Source organism: Leptodactylus fuscus, chromosome 7 (assembly GCF_031893055.1).
Source record: "Leptodactylus fuscus isolate aLepFus1 chromosome 7, aLepFus1.hap2, whole genome shotgun sequence".
Classification (NCBI taxonomy): Eukaryota; Metazoa; Chordata; class Amphibia; order Anura; family Leptodactylidae; genus Leptodactylus; species Leptodactylus fuscus.
In genome coordinates, this window is record NC_134271.1 from 97,419,634 (window position 1) to 97,443,060 (window position 23,427).

Below are 23,427 nucleotides of genomic sequence, written 5' to 3' on the forward strand. Positions count from 1 at the left end.
CAGGAACACTGGATTGCAAATGCAGGACATGGTGCAGCCAAAAACATCCCTGACAAAGGAAAACAGAAGTCTGAGTAAAATAGAAGAAAATCTGTCTGCTGTCTGTGCCTTATATTCTATCTGCAATAACACACACAGATATTCACTTGTATATAGTGAAGCTTACATTCTCCTTACATTGTAGAAATTGTAGAATTCTCTAAATGCCTGTTGTGCAGAGAAAACTGTCTTAAGATGTGCTGTGAGGAGAAAAACACCCATACTCTATACATTCACAATGTAAAGACAGAATAGTGCCTCCCCCTTCCATGAAACCATCTTAAGCCTGCTGTATCTATCGACAGGACTTCCATAGTAACAGGGAGTGAGCAGAAAATTAGCTAGAAGGGAGACTCCTTGTGGCAGGAACTTTAGGGTATGTTCACACAGAGTTTTTGCAGGCGGATTTTGACACAGAATTCATTTCAATGGGAGCCGCTCACTTTTTTTCCCCGTTAGCATTTTTTTTAAGCTAACGGGAAAAAGAAACGACATGCCTTATCTTCCCGCTGATTCCGCGGCTGACTCAACTGCGGCATCCGCTGCTCGAGATTCACTCCCGATTAGGCCCATTCATTTGGGCCTAATCAGGAGCGGGATGCCGATTCATTGCATTGGCATCCCATTGCGGCTAGCTGCACAGAGAACTCACATGTGTGAACAGGCCCTTAGAAAGGTTTTTCTGTCAGAAAGCAGTAACAAAGTGCTTTATAGTTTAGTCTAAACTCAAATGCGCTATTAAATGATACTAAGTTCTTTGAAAAGTTAGTGACCATTTAACAAGTGATCTCTGTCTTTTAAAGAAAGAGTTTCAGAAAACCTCAGCTTTCATATGATACCCTAACCACTTTTCTAGGTGATATAAAACTGGAGATGTAGTCAGTACATTGCTATAGGAGATGCAAAGGTAGCAATGGCTATTTGATCCAGGAGCTTTAAGGAGCCTAAAGGCCTCTCCACAAATTAAGAAGACACCAGTGTCATAGATAACACATCATGTAGTAAGCGGGACCCCTGTTACATATTTCGTTTTCGAGCTTCAAGTTACACCTCTGGATAACAACCCCTCATTTGTAAATGCTATAGCTCTACATAGTGCATTGAGAATGGATATACAGGACTCTTTTTGGCTTTGCTAGTGGGAACTTTAGAGCCTGATTTCTATTAAAACGCCAAAATATTCAGCAAACACCCTGACACAATAGCAAAAAAGAAAAGGCATATATTGAATATGGTAAAAAAAAATAACTTCTAACATTTTAATTTAGATTGTTTTGAAATTATTTTTTGGATTTATGTTCTGCCCGTAGTCTTAGTCTGCAGATTGTGCCATCCATTGGACGCAGAGTGGCTGTATCCAAGATCCTGAAGCTCTGCCCTTCCACCAGCTCAAACTCAAATCTCTGCAGAAGCTTGGCCATGACAACCTTTGCTTCCATCTGCAAAGAGAAACATAGATATTATATGGGACAAGTTCTCACATTTCTTCATGGTGTCAAAGGTGCTGTTGGGCTGCTGGGTTGCTTTCTCTGTACCGAATATTCTAGAGACCCATAATACAGAGTTCACCATGAAGTGGTTAATGGGTTTTTGCACCTTGACAAAATGTTTATTTAGATCTGGTGTTCAGTTTTGTAGATTTTGCTGAGAAGCATAGCATAGGAGCATATTCTATAATAATTGGATGTGCGGTCCATGTCTTTTTCTTTTAAATGTGAATAGCTATCTTGTTCTTACTGATTGGTATTCAAGAAATCAACTAGTGTATATAGAAGTCAGAGACTGATCACATTATCTCATCTTCATTGGAATAATAGATGAGCCGATTATTTCACATACAGTACTTTCTGATACAGATATACCCAGAGTGCAGAGAATGGTTGTTATCATTGCACTGATGTCAAGAGCTTCCTAAATCCAACATCAATAAATAATACTGTATTAGTGCTTCACAGATTAGGCCTTGTCTTTGTTTGCAGAGCAACTTCAGTTGACATGTTTGAATACTACTGCAAAGACCACTAGGAAATATGAAGACATGAGAAATATTATTCTGCTCTCCATACTAGGCATCAGGTTCAATAGGGACTTATATATATGTTACTCTCTTTAGAGCTATGCAGAATATTTAGGTGCTAGATATGTGAAAGAAGTAATAAATATACCAGAAAAATCTCTACCGTGGAATGTCTTTCATTAGTTCTCACAAAGCACTTACCTGAGCAAATACTTGCCCAATACATGATCGTGGTCCAAGAGAAAATGGAAAGTAAGCATAGCCAGGCCTGTTTTAGTAAAAAAAATAAAATAAAATAATAATAATAATAATAATGATGATATCACTGTATAAAAGGCTGTAAATAAGGATTATATTACAGTATGGATAACACACTTACTTGGGAGCATCAGGGTGAAATCTGTCTGGGTTGAAGACCAGGGGATCTTGATAAAATTTCTCCATTCGTGCCATAATGTAAGAATTTAACTACACAAACAAAAAATCCAAGACAATCTGAGAAACCCTAATAGTCTGTATAATGCCACTATATTGAGTTTATAAAGAAGATCTGGCTCTGTATTTGTAATTACTTTTTAATTAAGGAAAATCTGAGGTATCTCCATACCACAATAAATTTGTTTAAGGCCCCACGTTAGGAACGGCGGGCTTTAAACGTAGACCCCAAGGCAGAAACAAAGTGTTTTGGGGGGGGGTTTGTTGCAGATTTTGTTTTTTGAACCCAAAGTCAGAAATGGATTAAAAAGGATTGGCAAATATAAAGGAAGCTCTTAGACATTTCTATTCGGATAAAGCCACTCCGCAAAATTGGCAACAAATAAAAAAATGCATTTCCACAACATGGGGCTTTAGTTTAAATGAGCAACTAAGGAAGGAACTCAGCTGGTTTCTCAAAGACATTTAGCTAGTGTACCCAACTTTTAAGGTAGGGCCGCAGCTAAACTAAATGAGTGAAAGCCCGTCATGACAGAGATTTCTCTGGGCATGCACATGCCTGCTCTCCAGCACTATAGGGGATCATTTCCTGGCTGCAATTTTTTGTTTGTTTGAGGTTAACTCTGGGTTATGGGGGCGAGCACCTTAGAGTAAGATATATATTCCTCTCGCTCCTGCCTCCCCCTGCATTTCTTCCCGGAGGAAATTTTTCCCTCCCTCCTTCCCTTGCATCTACTGAATACACTGAGTTATTGCTTGGTATTTTGTTTTTCTGTTCCCTTCCCTTATTTCTTTTGCAAGTTAACCATCAACATCATACTTTTGGTGTCTGTCTGAATTATTTCTAGATAACAAAGTACGATGTCCCCCTCCTGCTGAGGGGGCAGGGTGTGGCAGGTCTTTCTGTGCACACAATGACATGGGAATATCCCGGTCATGCCTCTTATCATCCATACGACTGGCATACATACGAAATCTATCCCAGGACTATTTGAAAAGCAACCAACCAGCTAACCATAAAACAGTGCAAACTTCATAAATGTTATAAATGCAAGCACTTTATTCTGATACTGAAAATTTATGAGACAACAGCCAACTGTATGGAGAAAGAAGTCCCGGCACAGCTAATATAGCAGCACTGTTGGGGGCCACACGGTGGCTCAGTGGTTAGCACTGCAGCCTTGCAGTCCTTGTGTTCAAATCCCACCAAGGACAAAAAAAAACATCTGCAAGGAGTTTGTATGTTCTCCCCGTGTTTGTGTGGATTTCCATCCCATATTCCAAAAAGACATACTGATGGGGAAAAAATGGGGAAAAAATGTACATTGTGAGCTCTATGTGGGGCTCACAATCTACATAAAAAATAAAAATAAAAAAAATATAGCAGCACTGTACATTCACTGAGACTGCTCCAAGTCTCAGAGTGAGACTAATACCACTGACCGGGGACATGTGAGAGCGGTTATCGTCCACACATCGGGATGAAAGTGGTTACCATTAAGCCAAGCATCTAAATAGGTTGATGAGTAAAGCAATATTTCTGCTATCACTGAACTAGTTTATCATATCCTACCTTTTATACTGTAGGCACATCATTCAGGAAAATAAACTGCTTGCCCACAAGTTTGAGCAGTTTGAAAACTAAATTGAGTATAAGCCGCAATCTCTAAAAAGATTATCATCAAACGTTCTTTATTACTAATTTATGCAAACACTTTGAAGTGGATGTGGATGTAACTGATATTTACTGTCATTATTAAGTAACATTAGGCCTCTCTGCACACAACAAATGTAAGTTTGAAGATGTTTGGCTCTTTGGTGAGCGTCCTAACCGTTTTATTATATCTTCAACATTTGCATTTTCAATCTGTTTAGTCAATCAATTATTTGTTCTGCTTTAAATTGCTCTATCCATAAAGTATAACCATAAGGTTGTAAAGAATTACTATGTGAACTATTAGGTCCCATGCAAGATTAGAAACATCTTAACTCTCTAAGACTATAGAATAGATTGCCACAGTCTATCACCTACCATCACAGTTGTTCCAGGAGGAATCCTCACTCCTTCAATGACCAGCTCCTCATCTAGGGTTCTTGATGTCCCAGGAGCTGCTGGGTACAACCTCAAGGTTTCCTTTAAGACCTCATAGGAAAAAGAACATTCAGGATTTTATTATAACATTCTAAGGCTGCATGCACACGGAGTTACGGCCGGGCTTGTAAAAATACTCATTCACAGCCGTACACGCGAGTGCTGCGGACGGATCCCGAACACTTCCCATTCACTTCAATGGGAGCGCTTGTAACGCCGGCGTTATACAATACAATATATACAATTTTCCAATATACTTTCTGTATCACTTCCTCACGGTTTTCTAGATCTCTGCTTGCTGTCATTCATTCTGTTACTTCTAGAGGATAAAACTCTGACCATGGTCATGTGATTTACGGTCCATGGTCATGTGATGAGCACATGATTATTGTGTTGTGACTATAACGAGCAGAACCTGTGTCCTCATCACATGACCATGGACCGTAAATCACATGACCATGGACCAACCCCTTTAAAATATCACTAACTGTCCATAAAGTTTGACAGAAATCTGCAATAGAAGCAAATATAAGAAACTTTCTTACACTTATCAGAAAAAAACTATTTCTTTTCTGTTTTTAAAACTATAATTTTTATTAAAGCTTTTCATACATGTTATAAAACATAAACGGAATTAACTGCAAAAAACAGAGCAATAACATCAAAACCACCATTATTAGGAGGCCAAAACAGTAATAAGAAAAACTCACAGGACAAATGACATAATGGGGGGAGGGGAACAGGACAAGACAAAAGGAGGGTGAAGGGAAGGAAAGATCAGAGACCTTGGAGGCTACAATATCTATTCCAAGGGGACCAAATAGACTGGAAGACCTCCACCTTATTATTGAGAGTGGCAGTGAGGAACTCTAAACTTCTAACATCCTTGATACAGTCCACCAGCACAGAACCCATGGGGGGATATACACTCCGCCAATAGAGAGCCACCAGTGTTTTAGCTGCAGTGCAAATACATAAAAAGAGCTTAGATGACTTCTTGCCAAAGAGTCGCAGTGGCAAAGAAGATAAACTGATGGATCTAAGGGAGAGAGAGTACATCAGTCATGTCCTTGACCTCCCTCCAGACAGTCAGTGTCGGTTAGTCAACAACCAGAGAGCCATTGTAGGTCATATTAAACGTAAAATTTGCACATTTATTTCTTACAGTGCCAGTTACATGCCAGTTAGGGCAAATTTAGGGAAAAAATGCAATAAACATACAAGTCCTTCAAGTTCAATCTATAAATTTACCAAGATGCTCCAAAGGAAAACATAAAACCCCAAAAGACAGAGGCCATGTACCACATCAGATTTAAAAAAAATATTACCCAATTCTAAATGTGGCAATTGGACTTAATCCCTGAATCAACATCCTGTTCCAAAGATTCTAGTTCCTATAATGTGTGTTATGTTTTACTTTCAGCAAAGTCATCCAGGCCTCTATAGAGCTTGTACAAGGTATCAGCTAGCACAACATCCTGTGGCAGTGAGTTCCATAGTCTCACTCCTCTTAGTGTGAAGAAGCTGTGATTATGATAAAAAAAAACTTTTTTCCTCTAGGTATAGAAGATGCCCCTTTGGCACGGTTACAGATCTAGATGTAAAGGAGATCATTGGAAGGACATTTGTACTGACCATTGATATATTGGCCAGGGAACAGAGATACTTCTTTGAGCCTAAGCATCTTTACTGATGACTAGCGACTCCTAGTATATTTTCTATCTGCTATTCTGAGCTTGTATGTGTTCTTTCTTGTAATATATTCCTGTATTATCCATGCTGCTGTAACACACTGAATTGCCTCATGGTGGGACTATTAAAGGATTATCTTATCTTATGTATCATATTCACTCCTTTGTAGCCTAGTGTGGAAGTAAGTGTGGAAGTGGAGTCCTCCTTCTAAGGTCACATTTACTTGTCTGGCTTAGGGGATTCTGGATCCCTTTTTGTGGAGCCTATTGAAAAACTATGTGCCCTAGTTGTCCTCATCTTGTTGAGTTGGATGAAAACAATGAACATTTTGAAGTGGAGAAGGCAGAGGTGGAAGACATGACTGTTGGTGGAGGCCGTACTATTATGGCAAATGTCAGGAAAGGGTTAAAGGAGGTGCTGCTCATGGTCAGAAAAGTGTCTGCACATTTCAAATATTCTTACGTATGTGAGAACACACTGCTGGACTTGCAAGGTTGCATGTGCAAGGTCCAACTATCTTAAATTCTAGGTTAAGTCTTTGTGAACAGCAGAAGCTGGTGAAAGACTACTGCATGGAAAAGACTGGAGGGACAATGTGTCATGAGAGAAGTGTGTCTTTTGCTGAAGCCCTGTGAGAAGGTCACCAAATGTGTCATCATGGACATTCATATCTATTAGAGGAAACACTTATACTCATGCAACATGGGATCCACCTCTTGGCCACCATTACCCACTTGGGGCTATTGGGAATCGGCATATACAACCTTAAGAAGACTTGGAAGAGGATGGACAACTAGGTCTAGGTTGTATTGAAGGACCTGTGAAGACTTTCTCGTGGCTGAAGAGCTAGAAATGGGCTAGATAGAGTCCTTGGGGCCCTGCAAATTCCATATGCTATAGTTTAAGTCACTTTAAACTCAGATATATAACAAATTTAATCAGTCTAAAATGAATCATGGCACCAAGGTATCCAAACCCAAAATGAAACAGATCTTCAGTGGTTTGGCCATCTCTAGTGGTTATATGATATATGGACACCTCCCTGCTATAGCTGTGTCCCAGCACTGAAAAACCAGAGGTGTGATTCTGAAGCTTGTGGATAGGATGCAGCATTTACAACACCTATTATTGTGAGAGTTTATTCATTTCAATATGGAAATGTAAGTTTGTTGGCCATTGAATGTTTACTATATGTGAAGCAAGGAATGGTATGTAATATGGGCCAACAAGGCATCATTGTGAAAAGGTTTGTTATCAGTACCTGAGAAAGATATCGCAGTTTCCCAAGATCTTCATAGTCAATGTCTCTTTTGGAGCCAATAACCTCATCCACTTCAGACTGGACCCTGAGAAATGGAAATTATTTTCAGAACAGCTACTGATATAATGGCAGAACTCAGAGGCGTCAATTACAGGGAGTCTGTCAGCAGGAAAATCATTATCAAACTAATGACAGTACCTTGTAGAGCATCTTCTAAACTGCAAATTAGCTGAAAAGGGCTTTAGGGACATGTCCTCTCCTGCCAGTGCACCCCTAACTACAGACAAAATGGAAGATGGGGGAGGAGCTGGGCAGCAGTTAGTGGCAATTACCTAGTGAAACCTCTTAAATTTCTTTTCAGCTAATTTGCATAAGAATACAACACAGATTTTTATGAAAATGGAGCTGAATACAAAATAAGAAAGACATCTTTGGAAAGTTTAGATGGAGCTCTACTAGGTACTGTCATCAGTCTGATACCAATTTTCCGATGGTTGTGGTTGCTACCCCTGCATCCCCTATAGGTATACCCCTGGTATAACTACAAACTACTGTTGATACATTATGTGGATTTACCTTGTCAGGATCTCTGGGTTCCGTGCTAATTCCATCACAGCAAAGGCTAGCTGGTTGGCCGTTGTTTCCTGACCTAAAAGCATTTGCAATTCAATAACCTGTTTGTAACATGTAAGTAGATAGGTAGATATGAGATAGATGGATGGATGGATGGATGGATGGATAGATAGATAGATAGATAGATAGGAGATAGATAGATAGATAGATAGATAGATAGATAGATAGATAGATAGATGTGATTTCTAAATCTAACAGAAAATAGTTACAAGATGAAAAGTGATTAATTTGTCTCATTAGTTAATATTGTTAGCATTTAGAATTACTAACCTCCAATGAAGAATGTGACAAAGTTATCTATCAAATCCTCCAAACTGCAGCCACCTTCCAACTCTGAAAGGGCAAAAAGAAATATATGATGAGACACTGAAATGACTGAATTACGATGATAGGAACTGGAAAGCATTACATACACATCTTACTTCATCTCCAGGGACTCAGAACTCCAAGGATGGAATACTCTGATTTGTAGACTCTGCCAGACCACCCATCTCTCTACCCATCTATTTATTTATCTAGCTAAAAAAATACAAATGTAAGGCTCAGGCCTACATCGCTGAAATATAGCTTTCTTTGTTGCAGATTTTACAGCATGTATTTGAGCCACAGCCAAGACTGGCTACAAGGAGAATAGGAAGTATACAGGAAACCTCTCTGCTCGGCATAATCCATTCCAGGCTTTGGCTCAAAAAACTGCAGTGAAATCTGCAACAATGAAAGATGCATATTTTCAACATGGGGCCTGAGCCTAAGGCAGCACTCCAAGGTTAAGTGTAGAAAGAAGTGGGGTACTTTATTCACCCATGCAATGTTTCACCTCTAAGCACTAGAGACTTTCTCAAGGACTTGGTTGACTTCTATGGAAGACTAGGTCTACTTCTTTGGGCTTACATCCTACTGTATCCTGTACTGTGAAAACCTTAAAAAATTTTAACTAGCTATCATGCATGATAAGGGCCCCTCCTATTTGGAGTGCTGCCTATTTTTGAAGATCGATCTATCTATCTCTCTCTCTATCTATCTATCTATCTATCTATCTATCTATCTATCTAGTAGAAAAAAATGCAGAAGCAGCACAGCATACAAACCGGGTGCAAAGCCAAACTAGAAGGTGGCTAATCTTCAACTTTATATAAGAAATGGAAAAAATGGCAGCACTCCAATATTTAGAAAAAGTGTGGGTTTATTCCAAGCAGCGACGTTTCGGTTCTTATCTGAACCTTTTTCAAGCCTTGAAAAAGTGGCGATCCCACTGCCACTGCCATGATTATTATACACGGGGGTCTGAAAAGACCCCCGAGTATAATAATCAGAGCCCCAGGTGAGGTGATGGAACATAATAAACAATGTTACTTACCTCTCCGGGATCCAATGTTAATCTTAGCTGGCTTCAGGCCTATATGGTAATGCCCAGACGTCACGTAGTCTGGTATATTACCATATAGGCCTAAAGCCTGTGCTAGCAGTACCATATAGGCCCAAAGCCTGCTAGGATTAAAGAGGACCTTTCATGGGTTTTGGCAAAGGCAGTTCTATATACTGCTGGAAAGTCTACAGTGCGCTGAATTCAGTGCACTTTCAGCTTTCCTGATCTGTGCCCCGGGTGAAGAACTATCGGTGACAGTACTGTAGCTCTTCACAGTCAGAAGGGCGATCCTGACAGTCTGTCAGGAATGTCCTTCTTCCCAGCAGCGCCTGTAGCACTGTACTGTGTGAGTCGGGAGGAACTCTCCCCTCTCCTCCTGATAATACTCGTCTATGGATGAGCACTGTGAGAAGAGGGAGGATCGCCCTTCTGACTTTGAAGAGCTACAATACCGGCACTGCTAGCGCTTCACCCGGGGCACAGATCAGGAAAGCCGACAGTGCGCTGAATTCAGCGGTATATAGAACTGCCTTTCCAGTGGTATATAGAACTGCCTTTGCCCAAACCCATGAAAGGTCCTCTTTAACATCGGATCCCGGAGAGGTGAGTAACATTGTTTATTATGTTCTCTCATCTCCCCTGGGGCTCCGATTATTATACTCGGGGATCTGAAAAGACCCCTGAGTATAATAATAGAGCTTGAAGGGTCCACTGTGGCTCCTGTAACCTCTATTATGCCCCACAGCGGCCCCCCTGCAACCTCTATTATGCCCCACAGTCTATTGTGCCACTGTGGGGTATATATATATATATATATTGGTTGGGTGTGCGGAGAAGTGAGGAGTCAAAGATGTCTGTGTTTCAAACCTTACAGAGTCAAGTCACAGCTGAAAGAAGTGGTCATGGTGGTCCAAAGGGAGGCTAGGTTCACCACTGTATATTATAATAATCAGCCCCATTAACTTCAATGGCACTGACCTGGCAGTATCTTCCCCGGCCAGTACAAAGAGTATAGAGCTGTGCTTGTTCTGGTGCATTGAATACCCTGGAACAGATCATTGTGGGGGTGCCATTGTTAAATCATCAGTCCTGAAATACTTATTTAATTTCTGCACAATCATCTTTTATGTGTGCATACCTGCCCCTTTAAGTATCTGTGTAAGGATATCTACAGGAATGTCTTCTCCATCGTGAATCGCCTTCATTCTTCGCTCAATACATTCTCTGCCAGTTTTCCGGAGAAGTTCGATGCTCTTTTTTATGTCTCTGAGAAAGGCCTGTTTTCCTGGCGTATACTATGAAAAGAAATACAAGTGGCATTATCCTGCAATGGCAAAATGTAACATCAGCTGGAGTAAGTTTAGAACTATTCATTATATTGTCAAAAGTGTAAATAAACTTTCTGACAACTTTTGATTTTCTGGCAGCTTTTTTGTCATTTACAAATTTTGTAACATACTTTATAAACAAATGTCGACTCCTTTCTAATAGATGAGAGTCTTGAAGAACGAGGGTCCCTTTATTATCTCTCAAAAGGGAATTTTTGCTATGGTCTTTTTAAACCAGACATTCCCTTTAATGACTATATATGTTTGCCTCCTCACTGTAGTATGACGTGTGGCAGTAATGGCCTAGAATACAAACCCTTGTGAAAGGATTCCGTGTCTCAACCATTCCTCGCATAACAGTTGAAATGGCTCTGGGAAATGGTGTCTGGTCATCATGGAGAGAATTCAGCACCATCCCAAAAGCAACCTGGTGAATACAAATAATAGCAATTCTTTATACTGAAAATGTTTCCAAATGCCTTGTATTTTAAGGGAGATTTTGTGTATTTAAAGGCTACTCAGTGTATAATAAAAAATGCATTGTGTTTCAGTTGCTTACCCACACTCTGCTTATTGTCATCTTTGCTTATATTCAGAGGCTAAATGGCAGTTGCGATCATGTCTTATAACACCAGCTCTACCCTCTTCTACCTTTACATTGCGTTACATTTGACTGGCCATATTGACTTGTGACTACTGCATTTTGTCTCATTATTTTTAATACTGGTGGTGTCTGGCTTTGTACAATAAGAGCAAGTAGTGGAAGGAATATGACAATGGATGGCTTCTACTGGTTTGCAATCCAAATGGCTACAAGTTACAGGGGGTCAAAATCTTGCTCTAAGTGGCTAGATTAGCTATGGATAATTTATGTAACCTGGGATTTGGTCTATTTAAGTCCTTTCCAAATGTAAGACAATGAGATCACTGTTCAGTTTGCATATTATATTGTTAGAGCTATGCACAACTACTGGATAAGATGTACACATAGATTTTGATCATTACAGACACATATTTTGCTGAAAGATTTCTAAATTGTTCATAGTTACCTTGGCTATAACATCCAGTGTGACTCTACTCAGCATATCATATATCCCAACCTGACATTTTCCATCCGCCTTATCTCCCAACGTGTCCATCAAGTCTTCTGCTTTTTCATTAAAAGTTCCCATTAATCCTATCAAGTAACTGGAAAGGAAAGGAAAATCTAGAAAATCAATCACTGATGTCATTGAAACCTTTTACCCCATTGAGTTAAAGGGATCGCCTCAGGGGCAGACAACAAAAATAGTTATGGTCCCCTTGTTTTCCAATATCTCAACGAATAGTCATGGAATTCATTAGCTTAGACATATGCCCACAATGTTAGGATTCATGCACAGGAACGTGTACATTGTCAACACTTTTCACCTGTGGGGGTCCCTGGTGTCAGATCCCTGCAGATCTGTTATTGCTAACCCCTTTAATGTGACAGGGCCTCCTTACCTACAAAGCTCCCATGTAACTGCACAGGTTCCATCAATGGTATGTCTACCCATTGATTGTCCGATTTACAGAACCTACTTTCTACAACAGTGACAGGAAAGAACCCTATACAGAACTCTGTAGGAGGCCCACAGAACATTCAGACAATATCAATTTGATGAAGAACACATAGCAATGCAAGATATTTTCTGCTTTTTTGATAACGGAAAAGTTGCTTTTGCTTGTAGAGATAGATTTTTATGGTGTGTATTAGACGCTATCTTCTATAATATTTGCAAGAAATTAGTAAAATGTTGCAGTATATAAAGTTTATATAGAAAAACAGTATTTATTTTTTCATTCTTAAGTTAACTTGAAGGTAACATTTTGAGTGATTTGTAAAAGTGTTAAATACAGTGTTAAATAAAGGTTCTTACGTTCTACTGAAAGCTGGATCCATAATCCTCCTCTGTTTGTGCCAGTGGTCATAATCTCGAGCTGTCAGTAAACCCGTTCCCATGAATCTAGGGACAGGATAAAAAACCTGTAAAATACTGCACTGGATACTATAACATACGGTATATAATACAGTAAATAGATATCCGCTAGAGTCTCATGAACTGGACATTAAACCCCTAGATCTTCAGCAAGAAGTCAACGTGTCATTGGCATACTAATAACTGTACCATGTACTGACCACTGACAGGATAGAGATACCAAACTCTAACAGGGAATATAAAATCCCAGGTACGTTCACCTGTAACACACCTAATGGTGTGTATTTGATCATTTGCACCAAATGTTCCACTGAAAATCTGTATGTTGGAGAGACCGGACAGAAACTCAAAATGAGAATTAATTCACATCGCCATACAATCAAACAACAGAGAACTGATCTTCCCGTGCCAAATCATTTCTGCCAGGAAGATCATAATATCACCAATGACATGAAAATCTTGATCTTAAAAGGGAACTTTAAATCAAGGAAACAGCGACTGATTTATGAGTACAAGGCCATGACCCTATTCCAGACGCTAGACAATGGAATGAACGTCTCACGTGGGTTTATGTCTTTTTATACAAATCATTAAGACAGCCATTAAGATAAGAACCTTCGATCTGGCAATTGATTGTTTGTTTTTATAAGTATATAGTAATAAGCCTCTTCCCCCCTCCCTCCTGTAATCCTACCCCTGTGTCCAGTTATAAATATGCAGCCTCTAGAAGGTGTTTTTAGATATATCTGAAGAAGAAGCTCAGAGGAAGCTTCGAAACGTCATATTCTGTCATCACTATGAGTTAGCCATTAAAAAAGGTATCACCTACTGAAGACTTGCAAAGTTTTTTTGTTTTTTTATATTTCATGTACCATGTCCATTAAATTTCCTTGTATTAGACTGCATCTTACTGACTCACCAGGGACTGGGTTGTATGCTCCTTGGTCACTAGGGTTGTTATGAAACTGACTTATAACTAATGCAGTTATTAGAGCCATATGGTATTAAAGTTTGGGGCTTATAAAGGTGTTTACTGTCAATCACAAAACCACTTGAAAATGATTCAAAATTATTCAAATCCTGCTCTGACACTGCAAAGCTAACCTTTGTCAGGTCCTACTGGGATAAAAATCCCCATTTACAAACACTATAATGTCCCTAAGTGGCCTTCATACAGTATAACATCCCATAGCGGCTCCTCCACACAGTATAATGCCCCATAGCGGCCCCTCCACACAGTATAATGTCCCATAGCAGCCCCTCCACACAGTATAATGTCCCATAGCGGCCCCTCCACACAGTATAATGTCCCATAGCGGCCCCTCCACACAGTATAATGCCCCATAGCAGCCCCTCCGTACAGTATAATGCCCTATAGCAGCCCCTCCACACAGTATAATGTGCCATAGTGGCCCCTCCACACAGTATAATGTCCCATAGTGGCCACTCTACACAGCATAATGTACCATTGTGGCCTCCACACAGTATGATGCTATATAACGGCCCCTGTACATAGTATAATGTCACATAATGGCCTCTGCATTCAGTGTAATAGTGGCCCCTCCATACAGTATAGTGTCCCATAGCGGCCCCTGCAGACAGTAAAATGTTCTATAGCGGCCCCTGCAGACAGTAAAATATTCTATAGAGGCCCCTACACATAATATTAAGTCCCATAGTGGCCCCTACAGTGTTTTTGTACAGATATTGCAAAAATCTTGGGTCCGGCAGAGCCCAACATTTTTGGGGTATACAACCCACAAACTATTATACTCTGAAGTCTTTTCAACTCTTTTTTTTCCCTGTCCTACAGGCAGAACTTGAACCTGAGATCTGCTGATCCCTATTGCTACATAATGCAGTACATCTGAGAGATTAAGCTGCCAGAGCAGGAGTATTTTCTAACTCTGGTGGCTAGTCCTGGGTCTCAGCTGTGTAATATAGTGGAGACCCAAAAGTCGCAATGTTGGCACAGGTCCTGTGCCTGTGGCATTAAATTGTTGAGCTACTACAGTGCTAAGCATCAACTATGTGCTCAGTGCGATGTAATACACAGTCTACCAATAAGTATTTGGACACCTGTGGTAGAATAGAAAAACAACATTTCTTCATATCAATAGTTGGTAGACCCCAGCAGATGCTTCCTTACGGATGGTATTGATGGACACAATACTCCCAGATGCCTGTGGAGACTCCTGGTGTATGTGAGCCATCGGTTGGGTGCAGTTTCTCTGGCCAGCACTCGTCGTTCTCTAACTCCCAGTTTCGGAGCTCTGCCGCCTCGGGGCACATTCCGACAATCACCGTTCACCCTCCACTTCGAAATCACATAGGCCACTGTCGATTTTGGGTAATTGAGTTCACTTGCTATGTCCCTTAAGGATTGACCATTTCTGTGGTACCCGACAATTACCCCTTTCTTGAAATCTGACAACTCTGCACTTTGTGGCATCTTTCATGCGACTAATGCCAATGTTGTTTCCTATTTAACGGAAGAAGACGTGACGTACATCACGACCGCAGATATCTTCATTTACATGGGTGTCCAAATACTTATTGGTAGTCAGTGTAGTACAGTGCAGAACAGGAAGGGGTTAAGGACACAGCCCCATTATTCAAATCTGACATAATAATACTGTAACATACTCAAATTATTTTAGAGTTTGTTAATTCATTAAAGAGGACCTGTCATGTCCTCGAGCACATGTGGTTTCATATACCACTAGAAAGCTGACAGTGCACTAAAATCAGAGCACTGTTGGCTTTCCCGTTATGTGCCCCAGAGGAAGAGCTATTGGTGCAATTACTGATAGCTTTTCACTGTCAGAAGGGAGTTCCTGACAGTCTAGCTGGGAACGCCCTACTTGACAGTACTGTCCATAGCTCTATATACTGTCAGAAGGGGCACGTTCCTTACCAGCCATAATGCTGATTGGTGAGGAATGCCCCCCTCCCCCCCTTTTGACAGTACTCATCCATAGACTAGCACTGGGGGCGTTCCTCACCACCCAGCGCCATAATAGTACGACAATGTAATGTCATGGGCACAGAAGCTGTACCTGTGGCATTACATCTTGCTCTCCACTGTGTTGTACAGCAAGGGCCAGGACCAGCCACCGGAGTTGGAAGATAACCCGACTCCGGCGAATTAAACCCCTGGATGCCATAATCAATAGCAATCATGGTATCCAGGGTGTCCGGGGGAAAGATCACCCCCCGTCACCCCTCAACCCCTGCAATAAATTTGTGGGTTCTGAGGGGTTACCATGGTAGCCAGAAAGCCAGGCCATGGCTTCCTGACTGCCTATGCATAGTTCCCATAGGAACTAATGTTTGGTGGTCTGCAATACGGACATTGTACTTGGGAATCCCATCCACACAGAAAAATATGCGCAGCGGAAATGCTGTGATTTCCAAAAACTTTGTGTTTTTAGAAATCACAGCATGCCAATTATACCACAGAAACACTGGTATAACTGAAGCAGATAGTCTGTAGAAGAAACCTATGTGGAATTTCGGTGAAAAGCACTGAGGGAAAAACCATAATGAGTTTCAGCTGTGATTTTTCGGTGCGGCCCACTACGTGAGGCTTAAGCTCTAAAGTTCTATTTTTTCTTAGATTGTTCACACAGACTGTTAAAAAAACTACTACTGTATAAGCTGTGTACACAAAATAATACATTTTTAATTAACTCTGTTTGCAGAGCTGCTTCATTTCTTATTAGATGCATTGAAGGATAAATTGGATGAAAAATTGGGCATACATTTGAGCCATTGTTACCTTGCTCCAAACAGAACACCAATACGGGAATAAAAATCATCTTTGGTGTATTTTGGTGACATCAATAATTCCTGTGGAAAAAAAACATATGAAACTATAAGTTAAAGGTAGGATAAATATAATAAGCGCTTATCTGTTCTGTGATTATCTGTTATTATATGTGTTGAGCCCTGGGAAAAGTAACTTGAATATATCTAGGTATGGGGTATGTATGTATATGTGTGTGTGTCATATCATAGAGGGGTAGGTATAGCATCTAAGAATAATGGGATAATGTTGGCTGGCTAATGGACAAATACATTAATATACAGTATATTAGCCAAATGAGGGGTATCCAATGCAGTGATTTGTGAGTAGATCTAGACAATATAGGAATACTGGGAAATCTAACTATATAGGCATGTTTGGTGATTTACCTTAACTCCATCTGAGCTGATAACAAGAACCAATACATTGTGTAATCCATTGATACGTATCACTGGACCGTACTGCTCCACCCTAGAAGATACATGGTATTATGACATAACAGGAATAAGTGAGGATACTTTAGATTTAACCCCTTTATCATGAAGCAAACCCAGAAATCATCTGATTGTTGCAGTGTCGGCTTCTCAGGCAGAAAATTCTGGGCTCTATATTCATTAGGGCTAGTTCACACGTGAACTGCCCGCGCGGGTTTTGACACAGAGAGAGACGCGGCGAGCCGCATCTCTCTCTTGTCAAAACCCGCCCGCCGCGACCATCGCTGTCGCGGCTTAACCCTCTGCTGTCGGCTCAAATGAATGAGCCGACATAGGAGGGAGCTGCCGGGGGCGGAAGCCGCGCGGCTGAGCCTGCGCGGCTTCCGCCTGAAGAAAGGACATGTCCTTTCTTTTCTCCGCTAGCAGCAGCCCGCCGCTAGCGGAGAAAAGAAGCCCGGCGGTCTCCATAGACCACCATTATAAGGGGAGGTTTTGGACGCGAAATCCGCTGTCAAAAACCTCCCCTTATACTCACGTGTGAACTAGCCCTTAGAATGAAGTCCCGAGCACTGGTCTATTCTAATTTCTCCAGAATGGAGGGTTGGAAACTCCCTGTTTTAGTGATCGATAGGGCATGACTATTGGTCTCCCAACAATCAGTAAGCGGTGGCATAGGCTTGCTAATCACAAACACCCCTATAGGTAAGTGAAAATGTATCCGTCAGACGGCTTGGTCATTTACAACTAAACTACAGAAACCGCAGAGCTTTGTTCAACTGTGATGAGACATGTTATAGATTAGAGAAGATACCAGTGACCAGGCTCCTTTAAGGCCGGTTCACATCTGCGTTCAGTATTCCGTTCAGGGAGTCCGCTTGGGAATCCGCTAATAAAGCGGTTAGCAAAGAAACCACCAGGACTCCATAAACTATAATGGGGTCCATGTGTTTTCTGTGCGGTGTCTGCATGAATCATGCAGAGAGAAAAGTACTGCAAGCACCACTTTTCTCTCTGCATGATTCATGCGGACACCGTGCGGACACCACACAAACCCCATTATAGTTTATGGAATCTGTGTGGCTTCTTTGCTAACCGCTTTTTAATGCTTTCGGTATTACGTTCAGGGGGTCCCCAAGCAGACTTCCCGAACAGAATACTGAATGCAGATATGAATCAGGCCTTACGTACACCTAATGTATGTCGTTATTGTAGTCTCCGCAGAAAATAAGAACATAGAAAAAAAAGCTTCTGCAGCTAATAATAATAGTAATACTATTATTATTAATAATAATAATAATAATACTATTATTATTAATAATAATAATAAAGCAGCCAGCAGTAATTATCAGATGATAACTTACCATTCCAGGAAGGTGTCATATATGAGCATATTATTCTTCATCAGCTTCATTATTGTGGGCGAGTGTCCAAAGAGAAAACTGCAAAATAAGCGAAATCTACATTTAGGGTGCATTCACACTGAGTAAACGCTAGCTTATTCTGAACGTAAAACACGTTCAGAATAAGCGGCGTCTAAAGCAGCTCCATTCATTTCTATGGGAGCGGGGATACGAGCGCTCCCCATAGAAATGAATGGGCTGCTTCTTTCACTCCGTGCAGTCCCATTGAAGTGAATGGGGAGTGCCGGCGTGTACGCTCCGGCATGAGCAGAGCTTGCCGTATACGCCGGCACTCCCCATTCACTTCAATGGGACTGCACGGAGTGAAAGAAGCAGACCATTCATTTCTATGGGGAGCGCTCGTATCCCCGCTCCCATAGAAATGAATGGAGCTGCTTTAGACGCCGCTTATTCTGAACGTGTTTTACGTTCAGAATAAGCTAGCGTTTACTCAGTGTGAATGCACCCTTAGACAATATCATTAGACATTTCTATTACAACATCACATGTGCTCAGTCAGACCTGTAAGTAATGTCATGTTATATAACCACCTCATACATAGCTATACTATATATATATATATATATATATATATATATATACAGTCCTATGAAAAAGTTTGGGCACCCCTATTAATCTTAATCATTTTTAGTTCTAAATATTTTGGTGTTTATAACAGCCATTTCAGTTTGATATATCTAATAACTGATGGACACAGTAATATTTCAGGATTGAAATGAGGTTTATTGTACTAACAGAAAATGTGCAATATGCATTAAACCAAAATTTGACCGGTGCAAAAGTATGGGCACCTCAACAGAAAAGTGACATTAATATTTAGTAGATCCTCCTTTTGCAAAGATAACAGCCTCTAGTCGCTTCCTGTAGCTTTTAATCAGTTCCTGGATCCTGGATAAAGGTATTTTGGACAAACAATTCAAGTTCAGTTAAGTTAGATGGTCGCCGAGCATGGACAGCCCGCTTCAAATCATCCCACAGATGTTCAATGATATTCAGGTCTGGGGACTGGGATGGCCATTCCAGAACATTGTAATTGTTCCTCTGCATGAATGCCTGAGGATTTGGAGCGGTGTTTTGGATCATTGTCTTGCTGAAATATCCATCCCCGGCGTAACTTCAACTTCGTCACTGATTCTTGAACATTATTCTCAAGAATCTGCTGATACTGAGTGGAATCCATGCGACTCTCAACTTTAACAAGATTCCCGATGCCGGCATTGGTCACACAGCCCCAAAGCATGATGGAACCTCCACCAAATTTTACAGTGGGTAGCATGTGTTTTTCTTGGAATGCTGTTTCTTTTTGGACGCCATGCATAACGCCTTTTTTTATAACCAAACAACTCAATTTTTGTTTCCAAAATGAAGCTGCCTTGTCCAAATGTGCTTTTTCATACCTCAGGCAACTCTATTTGTGGCGTACGTGCAGAAACAGCTTCTTTCTCATCACTCTCCCATACAGCTTCTATTTGTGCAAAGTGCGCTGTATAGTTGACCGATGCACAGTGACACCATCTGCAGCAAGATGATGCTGCAGCTCTTTGGAGGTGGTCTGTGGATTGTCCTTGACTGTTCTCACCATTCTTCTTCTCTGCCTTTCTGATATTTTTCTTGGCCTGCCACTTCTGGGCTTAACAAGAACTGTCCCTGTGGTCTTCCATTTCCTTACTATGTTCCTCACAGTGGAAACTGACAGGTTAAATCTCTGAGACAACTTTTTGTATCCTTCCCCTGAACAACTATGTTGAACAATCTTTGTTTTCAGATCATTTGAGAGTTGTTTTCAGTAGCCCATGATGCCACTCTTCAGAGGAGATTCAAATAGGAGATCAACTTGCAATTGGCCACCTTAAATACCTTTTCTTATGATTGGATACATCTGGCTATGAAGTTCAAAGCTCACTGAGGTTACAAAACCAATTTTGTGCTTCAGTAAGTCAGTAAAAAGTAGTTAGGGGAATTCAAATCAATAAAATGATAAAGGTGCCCATACTTTTGCACCGGTCAAATTTTGGTTTAATGCATATTGCACATTTTCTGTTAGTACAATAAACCTCATTTCAATCCTGAAATATTACTGTGTCCATCAGTTATTAGATATATCAAACTGAAATGGCTGTTGCAAACACCAAAATATTTAGAACAAAAAATGATTAAGATTAATAGGGGTGCCCAAACTTTTTCATAGGACTGTATATGTACATATATACTGTATATACACATACTATATATATATATATATATATATATATATATATATGTATACCTCTGCAAAATACCACCTCTTTGAGAAGACCACTGCATTACACAGACAATTTCACAATTTCATTTTCAAAACACCAGCATCTTACCCTAGAAGTCTATTCATTAATGCAATTTTGGGGTTATCTGTATATATTTATACATATAGAAAAAGGAATGTAGCCCGCCAGCATCTCAATTTCAAGTATCTATCCATTGTAAGCCGATGGCCGGCCGGGTAATGGAGGGGGTGTACATCTCACCCAGACTACTAAGGTGGGTGAGATGAGAAAACTCTAGAAAGAATGTTTCTCAGCAGATAATTCTGTCTGCTGAGTGTTATTTCAAAGTTCCGGTTACTGGACTGGATTTTTAGGAATGGCAGGTAGGTTGGTAGTGGGACCTGTCATTCCACCCCCCCCCCTCCAGTCCACACTTTGGGGATGTTCTAGCAGCGACTCAGATGTTGAGAGTCTCCTCGTCAAGGAGGCTTAAGAAGTCAGTTCCAGCAGCAGACTGGGGGCAGAGTTTGGCTGGAGAGCCAAAGAAAGAGGTCATATTTTTGGAGCTGTGTCCAGAGTGATTCTACTGGCTTTTGGATTTCTGTTATTCTAGGTGAGGTACCTATTCTATGTTTAGTTAGAGCCTAGCCGGGCAGGTATTTATTTTTGTATTGTTTGCTTTTGTTGCTGCAACTTTACTATATGGCTTCCTCTCATCATTAATCTTGTGTTATGACATCACATCTGGTTATATTTGAAGTGGATTATTATTATATTTTATACATGAACTATATATTCCCTGGGATAATTTGCACTTAGCATTATGCACTTTATGATAATAATTCTATTAATGTATAGTATTATATAATGTGTATACTTTATGCTAAGTGATTGATGTATATATGAGGGGTGGGTGTATACACCTTGACAATGCCAATATTTTGTGCTTGAAAATGAATGGAGTTGAAATGTTGCATCTGTGCACTATGGGTAAATCCTTAGTATGGTACATACTATTGGTGTACCATTTCCATCATTCTGTGATGTTGCTGTCACAGTGCTGTGTCTGGGTGAGATATGGTCAGAATTAGATAAGGTACTGCTCTCATCACAGGGTATGATTTATGGCCTGGATAGGGTGACACTGCTCCCCACTCCCACAAATAGATATTCTGAACTTGCACAGGATGATATAACATCTTAAAATGTTATAGATTTACTTTAAAGCAAAATGAACATAATAGGAAAGCTTCTTACTTCATACTGCACATGCTGGGGTCAGTTTAGGTTAGAACAATCACCTATTAGAAACCTGATAGAGACCTAATAATTCTGATAGCTGAGAGTTTTGCTCTTGCTACCGTGTAAATGAGGCGGCGCTATGCCAGGGCCCCGGGGAGAGCGGCAGCCAGTCCAGGACAAGCTGTCCTGGACTGGCTTAGCGTCACTGTCACCGAGTGGTGGATTGGGGAGGCCGCTGAAGCAGCGCTGCTCCAGCGGCCTCCCCTCACACTCAGGCAGAGAGCAGGTCCTCTCCCTGCCTGCTCTCTGCCTGCTAACACCGCTCTGCCACTCCCCCTTTGCCCCGCCCCCCTCTGCTCCGCCCCCTCCTCCCAGGGGGGGGCAGCTTTCTGTCATCCGCCTCGGGCGGCGACAAAGTTAGGTTCACCCCTGAGTGTACTAGCTCACCAGTATATGATGGTTATCACTATGTCTTACCTTGTTATATCAATGTATCAGTGGACCACCCACTTATAGAGCTATTTTGTAGCAAAGGACCTTGTGGCGTCCTCAGATCCAGGGGTTCAGTGAAATTGTAAGTTCTGTTTCCCCTCACTGCGACGCCATTATAGACAGGGGTGTGACTACATTTGTCATCTGCACCCTTGAACACTAAATTTTACCAGCATTTGGTTTTGGATTTCTTTTATGTATCTTCTAACTCCTTACCTGTCTCTCGGAGGACCAGGGATGTGATCATACTTCATGTGGATATAGTGGATGTATCCACAGTACAGGAGGAAACAGATGACAACCAGGATCAGGAGCAGAATGGCAGCGCCTGTGATAAAACTCCAAACTGTCATGTCTCCTTGTTCTGAGCCAGGTATAAGAACAGGACAGAGGCTGTTTAAGACTTTTACTAAAACACAAACCAAGCTAGGAAGTGCAAGCGGCACAATAAGTCACAGTGTCCCTCCCACGGAGGAACAAGGAGGTGTTTCCACATTCTTGGGTTGAGGCCCTGCACATAAAGGCAAACACTAAGCAATTCAGTGTAAATAATGTATAGATTTTTCTTTAAAAAATGAGGTAGAGATTGTATAGAAATATGCACATTGCAGCAATGACGCAATTCAATTTCTGAGTAAGTCTTTATTTCTACATTGCAGTATAGCATTATTAAACGCAGATATAAGAACAGTCATAAAAGAGGACCTTGCACTGCCGCTGTTAACTTTATCATGTTCTTACGACGGCTATAAGGTTAAATGCTTGGCTCCCTGCCCAGCCATATGCTTGTGTAGGCCACAGCAGCGCAATGGTACTATTACTAGTAAAGGGGTTGTCCCGTCACAAGGATCCTATCTATAATGCTTGTAAATGTGAATATAAGACTTTTCCTAAATACACTGCTTCAGCAGAACTCCTTTGTTTGTTCACTATATTACTTTATTCAATTTTTTGTGGCCACAG

General features: G+C 40.9%; 1 protein-coding gene across 1 annotated transcript; it reads right to left on the bottom strand.

Annotated features, from left to right (window-relative positions):
• Positions 1-1,319: 1,319 nt before the first annotated feature.
• Positions 1,320-22,880, bottom strand: LOC142213956 (cholesterol 24-hydroxylase-like). Its single transcript, XM_075282591.1, has 15 exons — positions 22,681-22,880; positions 18,428-18,505; positions 17,022-17,103; positions 16,606-16,676; positions 12,765-12,851; positions 11,913-12,051; positions 11,180-11,290; positions 10,674-10,830; positions 8,440-8,502; positions 8,113-8,185; positions 7,537-7,621; positions 4,524-4,634; positions 2,436-2,524; positions 2,258-2,324; positions 1,320-1,478 (listed from the first exon to the last, which is right to left on the bottom strand). The coding sequence occupies exons 1-15, from the start codon at positions 22,815-22,817 to the stop codon at positions 1,320-1,322; spliced, it is 1,509 nt and encodes a 502-aa protein (XP_075138692.1). The 5' UTR covers positions 22,818-22,880.
• Between the last annotated feature and the right edge of the window lie 547 nt (positions 22,881-23,427).

What these genes read in the sequence shown, in the direction of transcription:
- LOC142213956 (XM_075282591.1), bottom strand. Translation starts at nt 22,817, where the DNA reads ATGACAGTTTGGAGTTTTATCACAGGCGCTGCCATTCTGCTCCTGATC. An exon ending in TATGACACCTTCCTGGAATG is followed by an intron (nt 17,104 to 18,427) that starts GTAAGTTATCAT and finishes TGTATCTTCTAG; the next exon opens with GGTGGAGCAGTACGGTCCAG. An exon ending in CACGGAATCCTTTCACAAGG is followed by an intron (nt 10,831 to 11,179) that starts GTTTGTATTCTA and finishes TTCTTTTCATAG; the next exon opens with TATACGCCAGGAAAACAGGC.